Raw genomic sequence first — 14,871 nt, 5'->3', positions numbered from 1 at the left:
CCTGTAGTAGGTACCCAACAAATTATTTTTTTTCTTCTAATTGTGGTAAAATACATGTAACACAGAATTTACTGTCTTAACCATTTTTAAGTGTATAGTAGTGTTAAGTATATTGATGTTGTTGTACAATCAATATCTAGAACCCTGTTCATTTTGCAAAACTAAAACTCCATAACCATTGAACAGCAGCTCCCGTTTCCCCTTCCACAGCCCTTGGCATCCACCATCCTACTTTCTGTCTCTATGAATTTGACTATTTTAGGAACCTCATGTAAGTGGAATCATACAGTATTTGTCCTTTTGTGACTGGTTTATTTTACTTAGCCTAATATCCTAAAGGTTTACTTGTGTTGTTGCATGTGTCAAAATTCTCTTCCTTTTTAAGGCTGAATGATATATGTTTTTTTAATTTTTTAAAAAAGATTTTATTTATTTATTTTTTAGAGAAGAGAAGGGAGGGAGGAAGAGGGAGAGAAACATCAACGTGTGGTTGCCTCTCACGCACTCCCTACTGGGGATCTGGGCCACAACCTAGGCATGTGCCCTAGACTGGGGATCAAAACAGCAATCCTTTGGTTCCCAGGTTGGTGATCAACCACCAAGCCACATAAGCCAGGGCTTAAGGCTAAATAATATTAAGGCTAAATAGTGTATATTTAGACTATGTTTTCTTTATCCATTTATTGGTTGTCAGTGGATACTTAGGTTGCTTCCACTTCTTGGCTGTTTGGAATAATACTGCTATGAACCTGGGTGTATCACCAAACAACTTTTGAATGAATGAATGAAGCTGTGAGTAAAGTGTTACCTGAAAGTGAAGGAATAAAACTGATGCCATGGGTGGTATATGACTCGCTCACCTTTCATTGTTGTCTAAGGATTTGGCATGCTTCCAGTTCTTAGCCTGTAATATCTTCATTGCACCTCCATCCTGTATTTCTAGGCCTCCACAAAACAATAAGAGTAACAGCCATTAATAAAGCACTTCCTATGCAGCTGGCACTAGACTAAGTGCTTTACATCATTATCTTATCGGCTCACAAACTGGAGGTGTCCGGCACACCAGTCCTGGAGGAGGTGGCATTTAAGCTAGGCCAGGCTGATGGGTGGGTAATATTTAAGAGATAAAATGGGGTGAGGGGCAATCCAGGGGAAGGAGAATTAATTCCTGTGCTTTTTTTGTTGGTCACTTGCATAAGAGCTTGTGGTATGTAGTTGGAGAGCCTGTGGTTTGCGGTTTGCTGCATAATAATCTATAATTGTTTACTTCCCAGGCACAATGATTCTATCCAGTGTGTCTCCTACAATCCTGTTACCCACCAGCTTGCATCTTGTTCCTCCAGTGACTTTGGTAGGTTCCCAATATTTTGTCCTGGAATAACTGCACATCTGGGTGAAAAATGAAATTCATCCAGAATGATGTGGTTTTGTCCTGAGAGAGTTAATGATATTTCTCTCCCTTCAATGTCTGGCAGCTTGAGGCAGTGGGGAAACGACAGTTGTTCTTTAAATTGTGTAGAAACTGAGAGAGTGAATGATGACATTGAGTCTGGGAAGAAATCTGGGAAACAGCAAAAAAGGCTCCCTTCCCCTCCCAGGGAAGGGAGATGGTAAGAAGGATGGGAGGACACAGGCATAACTTGGTATTGTCACCTCTAGGAAGCCTTCCCTGCCTTACCCTGGCAGGGACAGTTCAGTTGTTCCCAACCTCTGTGTCCTCCACCCTCTGTGTATGTGTGAAATTCCTCACCATTTTAGTTGTGCTTCCTGTGCAGTGTGTCACTGTTACTGTTGGTGTGGTGGCTGTAGCTGTGCTCCCTGAGGGGACAGATGCCTTGAGGCATTCACCCTGGCCCTACCCAGGGCACTGACGTGGAGCTGGCACAGAAGAGGGATCAGTGTAATGTCCATCGAGGCAGGGAGGGAAAGTGAGCTTTGGCTTGTAGGTCATCTCTCTTCAAGGCCACTTCTGACTTTTAGCTCATCAGTTTTGTTTTCCTCGCTAAGAGATAGTGTGTACAACAGAACCGCCATTATGAAGGAGTCAGAGATCTAATCCCTGTCAATGTTTCACTTTCCTTATCTAGATGAACATGTTCTCACCATTCTATCTCACTGACAGAATTCTGAGGTTCAGAAGAGAGAATATATAAATAAAAGGGGAAAGGACTTTCATTCATTAATAAAATACAGTCTTTTGTCCATGTGAGGCACTAGTCTGTATGCTTACTTTTGGGATTAAAAAGACAAAATAGACATAAAAGACAAAAAAGACATAATATGCACACAGGTGGAAATGTTTGGGGGAAGTATTCTGGACCGGGGAAAGGGGAAAAAATAATTTGTTTGATGTTGCACCTTGCTATATAAAAATATTTTTGCACTATATTTACTTTCTTGGTTATGCTTTATGACTCAAGCAAAGGGTAGAATTTGCTTATCTTGCCTAAACATACACCTGTTGTGAGGCCCTGAGCCAGAGCACCTGGGGACAGGAAGGCGCAAGCTGAAGGTGACCAGTGTGCCACAGACAAGGCACGACTCATTTAGGGTCATGTGCTGTGGATGAGGCCTGGGAGAGGAAATCAGATTCCCAGAAAGCATCATTCAGTACTTTGACTGCTAAGTTGTACTCTGGTTGGAATGTAATAGTTACTTACACTGAAGTTACCATTTCTTTAAGTAAAACACCTGAAAAGTTGGCTAGACATTCACCAATCTATCTTCCCTTTTTTTCTTGTTATTTTGAAATAATTATAGATTCACAGTAAGTTGAAAAGATAATGGAGAAGTCCTGTGTACCCTTCATCCACTTTCCCCCATGGATATATCTTATGTAATTATTGTATAATATCAAAGCTGGGAAGCTGGGTCTGGTCAATCTGCGTATATAGTTCTGTCATTTCATCACTTGTATAGATTACTGTCACCACGAAGATACTCCTTATCATCATCTACCCCCCCCCCCAACTTCCTATTATCCTTATCATCTGGTACCTGGTACTTATTAATCTGTTCTCCATTTCTGTAGAATTTAGTCATTTCAAAATGCAATTTATAAAATGGAATCATATGGTATGTGACCTTTTGAGATTGGCTTTTGGCTTTTTTCACTTAGCCATAAATCCCTAGAGATTGTAAATTGTGTGTGTATCAGTCATCCGTTCCTTTTTTATTAATGAGTGATATTCCAGCCAATCTATCTTTTTTTTATATATTACTTTGCATTGAAGGCTTGTGGTCTCCTGAACAGAAGTCTGTCTCCAAGCACAAATCTAGCAGCAAGATCACCTGTTGTAGGTAAGTCAGGGACAGCTCTGAAAGCAGGCTTTGTGTTTCCTCCTCTTGAAACAACCTCAAAATCCAGTGAATTCACATAGTAGAGAAGGTCTGTGTTAACTGGTGGGTTTGGGCCTCTGTATTTCCTCCTCTTCTCTTGTCTCCATGGTGGGAAGGACTTGTACCTGCCTTTGATCATCAAGCAAAGGAAAAACTATAAATTGTGTAGCTACAAACCTCCTCAGCCTGCAGCTGTCCTCAGCCTGCAGCTGTGGAGACTGTGGGGATGCAGGTTTGTCCTGTCCAGACAGCATGTGCACTAGAGAAAGCACAGACTGATGCTAGACCAGGATTCAAATCCAGATGGATCACTGACAGGCTCTGTGACCTTAGGAAAATTACAACAAATCTCTCTGAGCTAGAGCCTCGGGTTTCTCATCTGACAATACTGGATAAAAATACTGATTTGATAGGGCTTTTGTGAAGTACACACAAACTAACGAATCTGAAAGCATGCTACACAGTGCCTGGTATAGAGGACACTATAAATGGTAGCCATTCTCACTGTTCGGCTTCTGGGTGCAGCTTTTCTTTCATTCAACATCTGTTAAGCACCTGTTCTAGAGGCTGGGAATATACCAAGATACAGAATTTGTTCTTAATGAGCCCTTGAAGTGGGAGGATGTTGAAGTGGTGAGTGGGGAATGGAGGCTGACCCAGCGATGCAGGCACAAGCTGAGGGCTGTGGTGGAGGTCTGTACCAAGAGATGTGAGAGCTCAGAAAAAGGTGCTATTGCCTTTACATCTGTCTGTTGATCCCAGAAGTAAATGGTATGTTAAGTCTGGCCCTCTGATTTTTATATCATGACCAGGATGAGCCTAGTAGTTGCTGTCTTATTAAACTCTGTCTCTACCAAGGCACCATCCTCACTGGCTTTACTTTCCGTGTGTTCTTTTCCCTCTCTCTGTGCCATTTGCTGGTATGTCAACAGCTGGACAAATGATGGTCAGTACCTGGCTCTGGGGATGTTCAATGGAATAATCAGCATACGGAACAAAAACGGCGAGGAAAAAGTGAAGATCGAGCGGCCAGGGGGCTCCCTCTCCCCGATATGGTCCATCTGCTGGAACCCTTCAAGGTGCTCGTACAGCTGTCCTCCTCTGAGGGCAAACACTTTATGAAGGAGGCCTTGTTTAGCAAACTGACTTCTTTCTCTCTCCACAAGGTCTCTCCTTGCATTCAAAGGCTTCTCACCCCATTTGACTGATCTGTTTTAGAACCTGTTCTATTTGATTGGAATTTTTTAGGAGCCCATCTTGTGTTTTGGAATGAATCCCAGAGATTTAGCTGAGCAGATGAGCTATCTAGGCCAACTCAAAATGTGTCTGCCTGCGCATGAACACATGGGACACAGAAGGGCCATTTTCTTATGAATTAATAGTTCACCTCTTGCTGTGCTTTATTTTGGTCTTTTTCCTTTTTTAGTTGTTTCCTTCAACTTGGGCAGAACATGTGCCCACCCTATACTAAATAGCTTTTTCATGAGTCTTTTTTGTTGCCCTTGCCAAAAAAGTCTAAATTAAGTTTACAAGTGTCCCCATATCCCACAAACAATTGGCATCTACCTTCTCAAACCTTACACATACTTTCTCCTTCTCTGCCAGTGTCACAAAGAACATGTAAAATATATTTACATGTTCTTTGTATAATCCTGTGATATTAAACCATCAATATCTCCCACAGAGTCCTCTGAAGGTAAATTAAAGGACTTAATTGTTTACCAGCCCAATGTCACTTTACAGGTGGTGCCTGTGTGATTTAGAAGATTGTTTAATATCACTACCTTTTCTACACCAGATATGCTGTTCCCTGAATAATTTTGTCTAGCCCAGAGCTGTACCATGCATGTCTAATGCCTTCAAAGGCCATTAGCCTACCCCAGAGTTCCTGCTATTTGATTTTGCGGCCACATAGGACTTTGTGGCTTCAGGGTACCATTTTTAATTCATGAGAAGCAGGATGCCCAGCTTACCTTGTTGCTGTCCCCTTCCGGCAGGGTTCAGGGGCTTCTTGACAGGTTTTGAAATTATGGCTTTAGTGTAGTTCTAGGCATCGTGATTGTGAACCACCACTTACTGTCTACAGCCGATGGGAGAGTTTCTGGATGAACAGAGAGAACGAGGATGCCGAGGAAGTCATTGTCAACAGATATTTTCAGGAACTCCCTGCCACTCTGAAGTCAGCAGTGTACGGTAGTCAGGGTAGTGAGGCAGAGGAGGAAGAGCCAGAGGAAGAGGACGACAGTCTCAGGGACGACAACTTGTGAGTGTGTCCCAAGGAGAGAGAACCCTCCTTGCAAGGGTCCAGGTCCCGCTTCACTAAGCTCCTTTCTAAGAGGGATCAAGGTTTTTGTTGGTAAAAGGTTCCTTCAACAAAGGGGAAACATACCCTTTAAAACTTGTGTGTGGGTTATAAAATTTTCCTTTAAGAAACTTCAAGAAATACTGAAAAGTCTAAAGGAGAAAATTCAACTTTTTTGTAAAACTCCATTCTTTGAGGAAACCACTGTTAGCATTCTATTGTATTACCCCTCAGTCTTTTAGTGTGTTCATATAATTAACTGAATCATATTCTACTTTATTTTTTCCCTCTTAACAGCATAGTAACATTTCTAGTAACATTGGAAGTCCTTTGTAAAACATGATTTTGAATGCCTGCATAGTATGCCTTTGTGTGGATGTACCATAATTCATCGAACACTTCCTCTGTTATTAGACACTTTTTTTAGCCTGTTCCTACACTGTACCTTACCTTGTATTTTTGGGGATACATATCAGAAAAAAAGCCCTCAACATACCCATGATCCTCAACCCCCAAATTCTGGCTTTCCAGGCAGTCTTTATTTCTGAAGCAGAAAAGCTGGGATAGCCAGGATATTCTGATTGACTAAAAGTGATCTGGCTTGGAACTATGTTCTGTGGTACCTGGGGTTCTTTGGAAGCAGGAGGTGGGAGGTGGGTGATAAGCAAGGAAAAAGGGATGGACATCAGGCCTCCATCTGTGTTTCAAACACAGTATCCCCTTTTGTTGCTTGACGTTAGTTATGTTTTGGTAGAGACCCACTGCCAAGGGGAAAAATGGAAAAAGGAAGTTGAAAACCACCAATCCAGTTCATGGGGCTGAACCCAGCTCAGAGGCATATGTGGCGTACCCAAGAGGGCCTGCTGCAGGCTGGGCTCCCAGACTGCGTTTGGACTTCAGTGTCAGTCACACACGCACACAAAGTTTACTTGCAGGTCCCTTCCTGTTAACATCGCTCTTGGTCTTTGTCTTGTCCTTTAGTTGTGAATTAGTGCCTGTGGTATTTGCCGCTTTGCCATTCTTGGCTGGGTTTTGTAGGTAAGGCTGCACCATTCCTGGCCTACATATCTACTGGTGCTGCCATGGTGCTCACAGGCCTTGGGCTCAGAAACACTGGACTTAGTAAACAAAGAGAAGGCAATTTTAGGTAGGTTAAGACTGGGCCTCAAGGGCAGCAGAACATTTCTTTCTTAAACTAGGTTCCCAAGTAGCTTGATCCCCAGCCTCAGCTGAGGAGGTTTCTCCTGCATGCTGGTCCTCCAGCCCTGGTCCCAAGGCAGTGATCCTGATAGGGACTCAGTTTCAGAGACAGTTGTTGATCTTCAGAGAGCTCATTACTCTTTTTTATTAGATCCAGTCAGAAACCGTTTTGCCCCTGCTATGAGAGAACCTAGTGTAGATATTAATTTTCCCTCTTAAGGAGAACAAACAAGGTTTGCATTGTTCATTAAAAATGTCAGATAAGTCATACCTCCCCACTGCAAAAGATGTTTCACCCCCATTTCCCTATAGTTTATAGGTACATAAGAATAAAGCACTCTTGAATCTGCAGCCTTGCCCTTTCTTAGTGTTGCTCCACAGGAAGCTTTGAAATGAGGGGTTTAGCTTCTTTTCTATGGCAGTGTCTCGGCGCCACAAGCTCATGGTAGGGTATTCCGTGAAATAACAGACCCCAGGAGGGCTGAAATGAGCCTCACTTAATCCTACTGGACTGATTGATGGGTTGGCCCACGCTACAACTTTCGCCCTCAGTGGTGCCATACAGCATTTGGCAATCTGACAGGCTGGCCAGGGCTTTCTTTTTCCTGTTGTTTGTTAAAGCCTTAGAGCTAACTCATCAGCAGACCGTGGCCCCACATAACCTCTTTTGTCTTCTGTTGATTAGAGAGGAACATAATGACATCCTGGCTATAGCTGATTGGGGGCAGAAACTTTCGTTCTACCAACTGAGTGGAAAACAGGTATGTAGCTCTGTACAAACCCAGCGGGAGACACAGTCATGATCATGCCTGTTACAGTTTTTCACTTTCTGAGATTGTATTCTTAGTCATTATAAATTGTTGTTTGCTTCTATTTATCGAGCATTTGCTGTGATACCAAGCATTGTGCTCTGTGCTGTGCATACTTTATCTAATTTAATTCTAATAAAACCCTGTGAAGTAGATACTTTGATGATAAACTTTTTAGAAATGGTAAGACTCAGAGCAGTGAAACAAATACTGTGCCTGAGGTTCCACATTGCAAGTAAATGGAGGCATCTGGGATTAAAAACCCAGATTGATCTGACTGTAAAGCCTTGATCTTAGTCATGACCTTACCTTCCTATAGTGCTTTATTCCTCTTACCCACATTACTAAGCACCCACTTAGTCCAGCCCTTCACCTGTGTTAGGAGTCGTTAAAATCGAGCTATGTAAATTAATGCCTCTGCTCTGCCAGAGTTCACAGGCTGGTGGGGACACACTCCACAGCCAGCAGTCCCCGTGCAGTATGATACATGGCACGACAGAGAGCTGTAGATAGATAGCTACAGCGACACAGAAGAGGGTGACGTCATGCTTGGTGAAGATGGGGGATTTTGTAGAGGTGACTTTGAGCAGCATGAGCAGGAGTTTGCTAGGTGGAGGACGTTGTTTCAGGCAGAGGAAATAGCATCTGCAAAGGCCGGGAAGAATGAAAATACAGGGTCCGGCAGAAGTAACGCCTGCTTGAGTGTGGCTGGTAGGATAATAACATGGGTGTAAAAATTTATAGTTTTAGTTTGAACATTTCACTTAAAATGCCATATGGTGTGCTTAGCGTGATATTGTTATGTTACAGAATTACATGCTTATATTTGTAATAAAAGATTTTGTAATAAAAAATGGGCATTATTTGTGCCATACCCTGTATGTGACAACTCAGGGAACAGTGACGTGACTGTATTCCAAGATTCGTGGAGAGAAGATGGCATCAGAAAGGAAGCTGGGGACAAGATTTTAGCGTAAGAAGTTTGGACATCATACACTATAGAAGCCATAGATTTAGGTAGGGAGCGACTTGGTCAGATTCCAGTTTCAAAAGAATACCTTGTTTCTCTGGAGGGTGGGTTAAAATAGAGAGAGCCTAGTGACAGGAAACCTGTTAGTAGACTGGAGACACTGAGGATTAGAGCGGAGGTAGGGGGATGGCTGTTTCCATAGACAAGCAAAGGAGAAATGCAGCCATTTCAATGGAGCCTTTTGTTCAACAGCATCCTTATTCCTCAGAACATAGCATGCTGGAAGTGGGGGCTTCAGGTTTGTGTAGCCTACCTTTGGAGCCATTTCTTCTGCTTCATCATACCATTGGTCATTTCTTTTGTAGACAAGAAAAAATAAGGTTCATGGATAATAAAGAATTTTCTCAGTTTCCTATGGCTGTTTTCTTAGAACCCTTACTTTAATGATCTGGCATGTAGTCTCCCTGGCCCTGTCTATTCATCCACTTAATATATGCCCATCATCACTTAATAAATATTTATTGACACATCTACTATGTACCAGGTACTGAATGTGGGTCTTAAAATTTCCCTGGAACAAATAACCGCACTATACTGGGAGAGAATAGGGTCTTGTTGCTATAGTAACAACGAAAAAGAGCTCCACATGGTGATCAGGGTCATGGGAAATGTCTTGCATGTATGCAGCCCCACAGTTCATGTTGTGGCCCCGAGTTTCTGACTGATGAACAACCTCAGTCTGCTGAGAAGGTAACCCCCAACTTGTTTGGGACAGTAAAATTGTTTTCTTGGTGTATAAGTATGTTTTAACTCTGAGAAGACTTAGAATTAAATAAGGGATGTGAAGTAAATCACACCTACTCTTTTGTATTAGGCTTAGGCATAATTTATGTATTTTTGGCATTTTAAGTATTTGTGGTATTTAGAGAGATCTGGCTTAATAATACCTAGCATTGATTGAGTTTCAGGCATTATATACTCTTACTCTTTTTAAAAAAAGATTTTATTTATTTTTTAGAAAGGGGAAGGAAGGGAGAAAGTGAGGGGGAGAAGCATCAATGTGTGGTTGCCTCTCACACATCCCAACTGGGGACCTGGCCTGCAACCCAGGCATGTGCCCTGACTGGGAATCCAACCAGCGATGCTTTGCTTCACAGGCCTGCACAGGACTTCACTCAGTCCAGTGGGCTACACCAGCCAGGGCTATATAAACTCTTTACAAGGCTAATTCTTTTATTCCTGTCTTAAAACAACTTTGTGGTACCCTGGCTGGCCAGGTCCCCAGTGGGGGTGTGCACGATAGGCAAACCACACACTGATGTTTCTCTCCCTCTGTTTCTTTCTCTTCCTCTCTGTCTAAATATAAATAAATAAAATCTTAAAAAAAAACAACTTTTGGGGATAGGTATTATTATTACCACTTTATGTATAAGAAGATTGAGGTATAGAGAGGTCCAGTAATTGCCCAAAGCCACAGTTTAGTTAGTGACCAAACCTGGTCTGGAACCGGGGCAGACTGGAGGTAGAATCCATACTGGAATGTTTATCAGATTTGTCTTGTGATGACCATTTAAACCAGTAACTACAGAGCAGTGAGAGAAGTGCTATGGGAGAGGAGATCACGGGCCATAGGAACACGGGGAGGTGGGTCTACAACAGGCATTCCTTGGGGCAGGGACATTAGGGTATGTTTCCTGGAGGAGATGACAACTGGCAGAGAAGGAGATGGAAAGGGCCCTCCTGGCTGGGGTTGGGGTGGTGCAGAGAATAGCCCTTGTGAGGACGTGGAGGCCTAAAAGAACATGATTACCTGAGAAATTAGTAGTTCATTTTGACTGAGGGAAGGATCCTGGGATGGGATCTGCGCTCATGAGCTTGACTTTTATCATAAAAGCTGAGGGTATATCATCAAAGGTGAAAAGAAAACTTATAGAATGGTAGAAAATTTTTACAAATGATATATCTGAGAAGGGACTTGTATCTAGAATATATAAAGAACCCCTACAACTCTATAATAAAAAGACAACCCAATTAAAAAATAGAAAAAGGATATGAATGGACTCAATAGACATTTCTCCAAACAAAATATACATGTAGCCAATATAACATATTAAAAGATGTTCAATAGCATTAGCTACCAGGGAAATGCAAATTAAATCACAATGAGATACCACTTCACCCACTAGGATTGAGAAACTGGGATCCTTAAACACTACTGGTAAGAATATAAAACGATATGCCAATTTGAAAAACTGGCAGTTCCTTAGAGGGTTAAACATAAAGTTACTGTATGACCCAGCAATTCCACTCCTTGAAATATATATCCAAAAGAGAGTAAAACATACATCCACAAAGAAACTTGTATACAAATGTTCCTAGCAGCATTATTCATAATAACCAGAAAGTAGTAATGGCCTTCAACTGATGATTATATAAATAAGCTGTTATGTATTCATGTAATGGAATATTATTCAGCAATTTAAAGGAATTAAATACTGATACATGCTACAACACAGATGAGCCTATTGCAAAAGGCCATATATTGCACAATTTTGTTTATATGATATGTCTGACATGGGCAAATATATAGACACAGAAATTATATTAGTGGTTGCCAGGGAATGCAAAGAGGGATTGTGATTGACTGCTAACAGGTACAGGATTTCTTTTTGGGGTAATGGAAATGTCCTGGAATTAGTGATAATGGTTTCATAACTCTAAATATATTAAAGTCAATGAATTGTGCACTTTATTTATGAATTGTACACTTTATTTTTTAATCAACAAGATCTTTTTTTAAAGATTTCTTATTGATTTTAAATTTTTAAAAAAGATTTTATTTATTTATTTATTTTAGAGGGGAAGAGAGGGAGAAAGAGGAAGAGAAACATTAATGTGTGGTTGCCTCTCATGCGCCCCCAACTGGGGACCCAGCCCAGTACCCAGGCATGTGCCTTGACTGGGAACCAAACCAGCAACCCTTTGGTTTGCAGCCCTTGCTCAATCCACTGAGTCAGACCAGCCAGCAGGACTTTATTTATTTTTAGAGGGGGAGGGAGGGAGGGAGAAAGAGAGGGAAACATCAATGTGTGGTTTTCTCTCGCATGCCCCCTCCTGGGGACCTGGCCTGCAACCCAGGCACATGCTCTGACTTGAAATCGAACCAGTGACCCTTTGGTTCACAAAATGGCACTCTATCTACTGAGCCACACCAGCCAGGACCCTTTAAATGAGAAAATTGTATGGTATGTGAATTATACCTCAATAAAGTTGTTATAAAGAGAAGTAGGATGAATATAGTTTCAGAATAAAGGACAGTTTTTTTTTTAATTGAATAAATTTAGCTTTGTGAAATACAAAGTAAAAAGTCAAATGACAGCAACAACAACAAAAAATGAAGCTGAGGGGAACCATTGAAGCTTATCTAGTACTATGTGTGGAGGAGGGTCTATGGGAGAAAGAATATCCTCGGGTTTGGAATGGCTGAGGGGCTACGACACACAGTGCTGGAGTGATTCAGTGCGACTGGGGGAGACAGTGCTGGCTCTGGCAGTCAAGGATTTGACTGTGTGGAGGGGAGGAGTAAAGGATGCTCCAGAGGAGGCTGAGCTGTGTTCACAATGGAATCACAGGAAATAAGGCTGGCCAGCTCTTCTCTCTTCCCAGCTGCCCCCATTAAAGTTGATAAGAAAAGCCCTGAACTGTTTTGCAATTATTATGGATTCAGAAGTTTTTCCTTTGATATATGTTCTCTTTCCTCAGATTGGGAAGGATCGGTCACTGAATTTTGACCCCTGCTGTATCAGCTACTTTACTAAAGGGGAATACATTTTGCTGGGGGGGTCAGACAAGCAAGTATCCCTTTTCACCAAGGATGGAGTGCGGCTTGGGACTGTTGGGGAGCAGAACTCCTGGGTGTGGACATGTAAAGTGAAACCTGATTCCAACTATGTGGTAAGGAGAGGACATTCATTTTGTTGGGCCTTTGCCTGAGTAGGCACTGACTGAATGAACATCAGGCATGTTAGCCCATCAGATCATTGATGTTTGTTCCTGACAAATGGGAGGGTAGACCCTTTTCCACAGAGAACTGGGTGTTGACCACTCTTTCCCTGCAGGTGGTAGGCTGCCAGGATGGCACCATCTCCTTCTATCAGCTTATTTTTAGCACTGTCCATGGGCTCTACAAGGATCGGTACGCGTACAGGGATAGCATGACTGATGTCATTGTGCAGCACCTGATCACTGAGCAAAAAGGTAAAGGACAGGTATAGCCCCTCTGCCCTCCAGACACTGAGAAGTGGGGTAGGTTGAGAGAGCTGCTGACAGGGCAAGTGATGAAAAGGTAGGCAGTGTTTCTCCTTGGTCTTTTGGAAACACGTTGGACCACTGGTTCTGTGTGTGTGTGTAGGAGGGGTGAGGGGAGGATGTAGATGTCTTTGAGAATCTAATGAAAGCAAGAAACCATCTCTAAAAAAAAAAAGGCACAGACTCACAAAATTTTACAGATAATTCCAGGGGATCATGGACACCCTATCTGAAGGAGGATAATATATAACAAGTCAGAATCAGGGTGGCTGACTTGCATGGGTTTGTGGACCTGCATCTTGTCTGATCAGAGGCACTTCTGGAGTACTTCTCTTTCAGCTCCATCTCCACTTGCCTCCTGGCAAGTCCTTGACCCAGAGATAAGCAGGGGCCGTGGGTCACCACAGCCTCAGTCAGATCAGAGTTCCAGGTCTAGTGCAGTCAGTCCAAACTCAGGCTTTCTTTCTGTCCACCCAAGTGTCTGGGCTGGTTAAATAGGCTAAGGATCCACTTGTTTCAAGTATATTCATATCCAGATGTACTGGCCACAGCACACTGCTGGATGCCTATGCATAGGGATTCTGGTTGGGAGTTGTCTTGCAGATTCAGATGACGTCCTTTGGTCCCCATCTGGGAACACCTCTGTTCGAAGAGTCCAGATGTGAGGGTGAGGGAGTAGCCACTTGAGAAGCTCCACAGCATTTCCTCTGGAGACATTTTCTCCGCCTGCTGCACAGTGAGCATGATAGCCTAGTGTGTACTGGAAACTACACATAGTTCCCTGTTGTTTAGGGTGGTGTTCGGGAAGCAGCTGGAGGTATGGCCACTCAGGCGGGCTCCTGACCATCAGGGGCCATTAGTGCCATGCAGAGTGTGGATTTATGTTCAGCAAGTTATAGTAGCACTAAGAATTTCATTTTCCATACTCAGTTGTAAGCTTTGGACCAGAAAGATCCACAAAAATTATATATGACTTCAGATCCCAGTGTTCAGCAGAGCTGATTGTATATATTAGACACTCTGTCAAGATTTTTTTTGATGAGAGTGTCTCCTTTAATTGCCAGTAGCATTAAGTAAATGATAGCTTTTAATTTCTCTGCCTTCTATGTTAACAACCTCTTGCTAAAACTGGATTTTTTTTTCTTTGACAGTTCGGATTAAATGTAAAGAGCTTGTCAAGAAAATTGCCATCTACAAAAATCGATTAGCTATCCAACTGCCAGAGAAAATCCTCATCTATGAGTTGTATTCAGATGATTCATCAGACATGCATTACCGGGTGAAGGAAAAGATTGTCAGGAAGTTTGAATGCAACCTCCTGGTGGTGTGCGCTAATCACATCATTCTCTGCCAGGTAAGCCGCAGCAGGCCAGGCTGAATCTGCCTCATGCTTCCTTCAAGGATAGGGTACCCAACTCAGGGTTTTTGGTCATTAGGAATTGGTCATTGCTTTTATTTTATTGACATCTATATGAGGTAGACTCTACTGGAAAGTCATGGGCCATAAACTGGAGAATACTTTTTTTTTGGTATTGTAAAGTAGTTTGTTATACTATATGTTTTAAAATGATTTATGACTTAAATTGATATCCCATAAATGAAGATTGATTTTTTTGGTAAATATATACACATAAAAATTTATGATATTTTTCAGTTAAACAACAGAAAATGTATTTTAATTCAAAATAGTAAAGGAAATTTTTACTTCCTGATAGATTTTTTTCACAGGAAAAAATCTCTCAATTTAGAGCTTCCTAGAAAATGTGTAGGTCAGTGCCAAGAGAAGTCTGGAAAGACTTTGAGAGAAGGCCAACCCAGCATCCTTCTTGCAAGTAGAAGTGGATTTGGTTTCGGAAACTAAGCCTATTAGAAGTGATAGAATGAAAGAAATCCTTTAGGAATCACTGAATACAAAATACTATTAAAATCTCTCTAAAAGTCTC

The 14,871-nt window shown here is 42.0% G+C and overlaps 1 protein-coding gene across 2 annotated transcripts in view; it reads left to right on the top strand.

The window, feature by feature from the left end:
- Positions 1-14,871, top strand: part of IFT122 (intraflagellar transport 122) — a 73,089-nt gene that overhangs the window by 19,947 nt on the left and 38,271 nt on the right. The window contains exons 5-12 of one of the 2 annotated variants that reach the window (XM_045832395.1): positions 1,275-1,351; positions 3,234-3,300; positions 4,272-4,418; positions 5,426-5,602; positions 7,527-7,602; positions 12,383-12,574; positions 12,739-12,877; positions 14,080-14,282. In XM_045832395.1, coding sequence (XP_045688351.1) covers positions 1,275-1,351; positions 3,234-3,300; positions 4,272-4,418; positions 5,426-5,602; positions 7,527-7,602; positions 12,383-12,574; positions 12,739-12,877; positions 14,080-14,282 — 1,078 coding nt within the window. The remainder of the gene's footprint in view (positions 1-1,274; positions 1,352-3,233; positions 3,301-4,271; positions 4,419-5,425; positions 5,603-7,526; positions 7,603-12,382; positions 12,575-12,738; positions 12,878-14,079; positions 14,283-14,871) is intronic. The other variant, XM_045832396.1, reaches the window with a different exon arrangement.

The sequence above is a fragment of the Phyllostomus hastatus genome, unplaced genomic scaffold (genome assembly GCF_019186645.2).
Source record: "Phyllostomus hastatus isolate PE091 unplaced genomic scaffold, TTU_PhHast_1.1 phas_contig_16, whole genome shotgun sequence".
Classification (NCBI taxonomy): Eukaryota; Metazoa; Chordata; class Mammalia; order Chiroptera; family Phyllostomidae; genus Phyllostomus; species Phyllostomus hastatus.
This window is presented reverse-complemented; position numbering and strand designations above follow the sequence as displayed.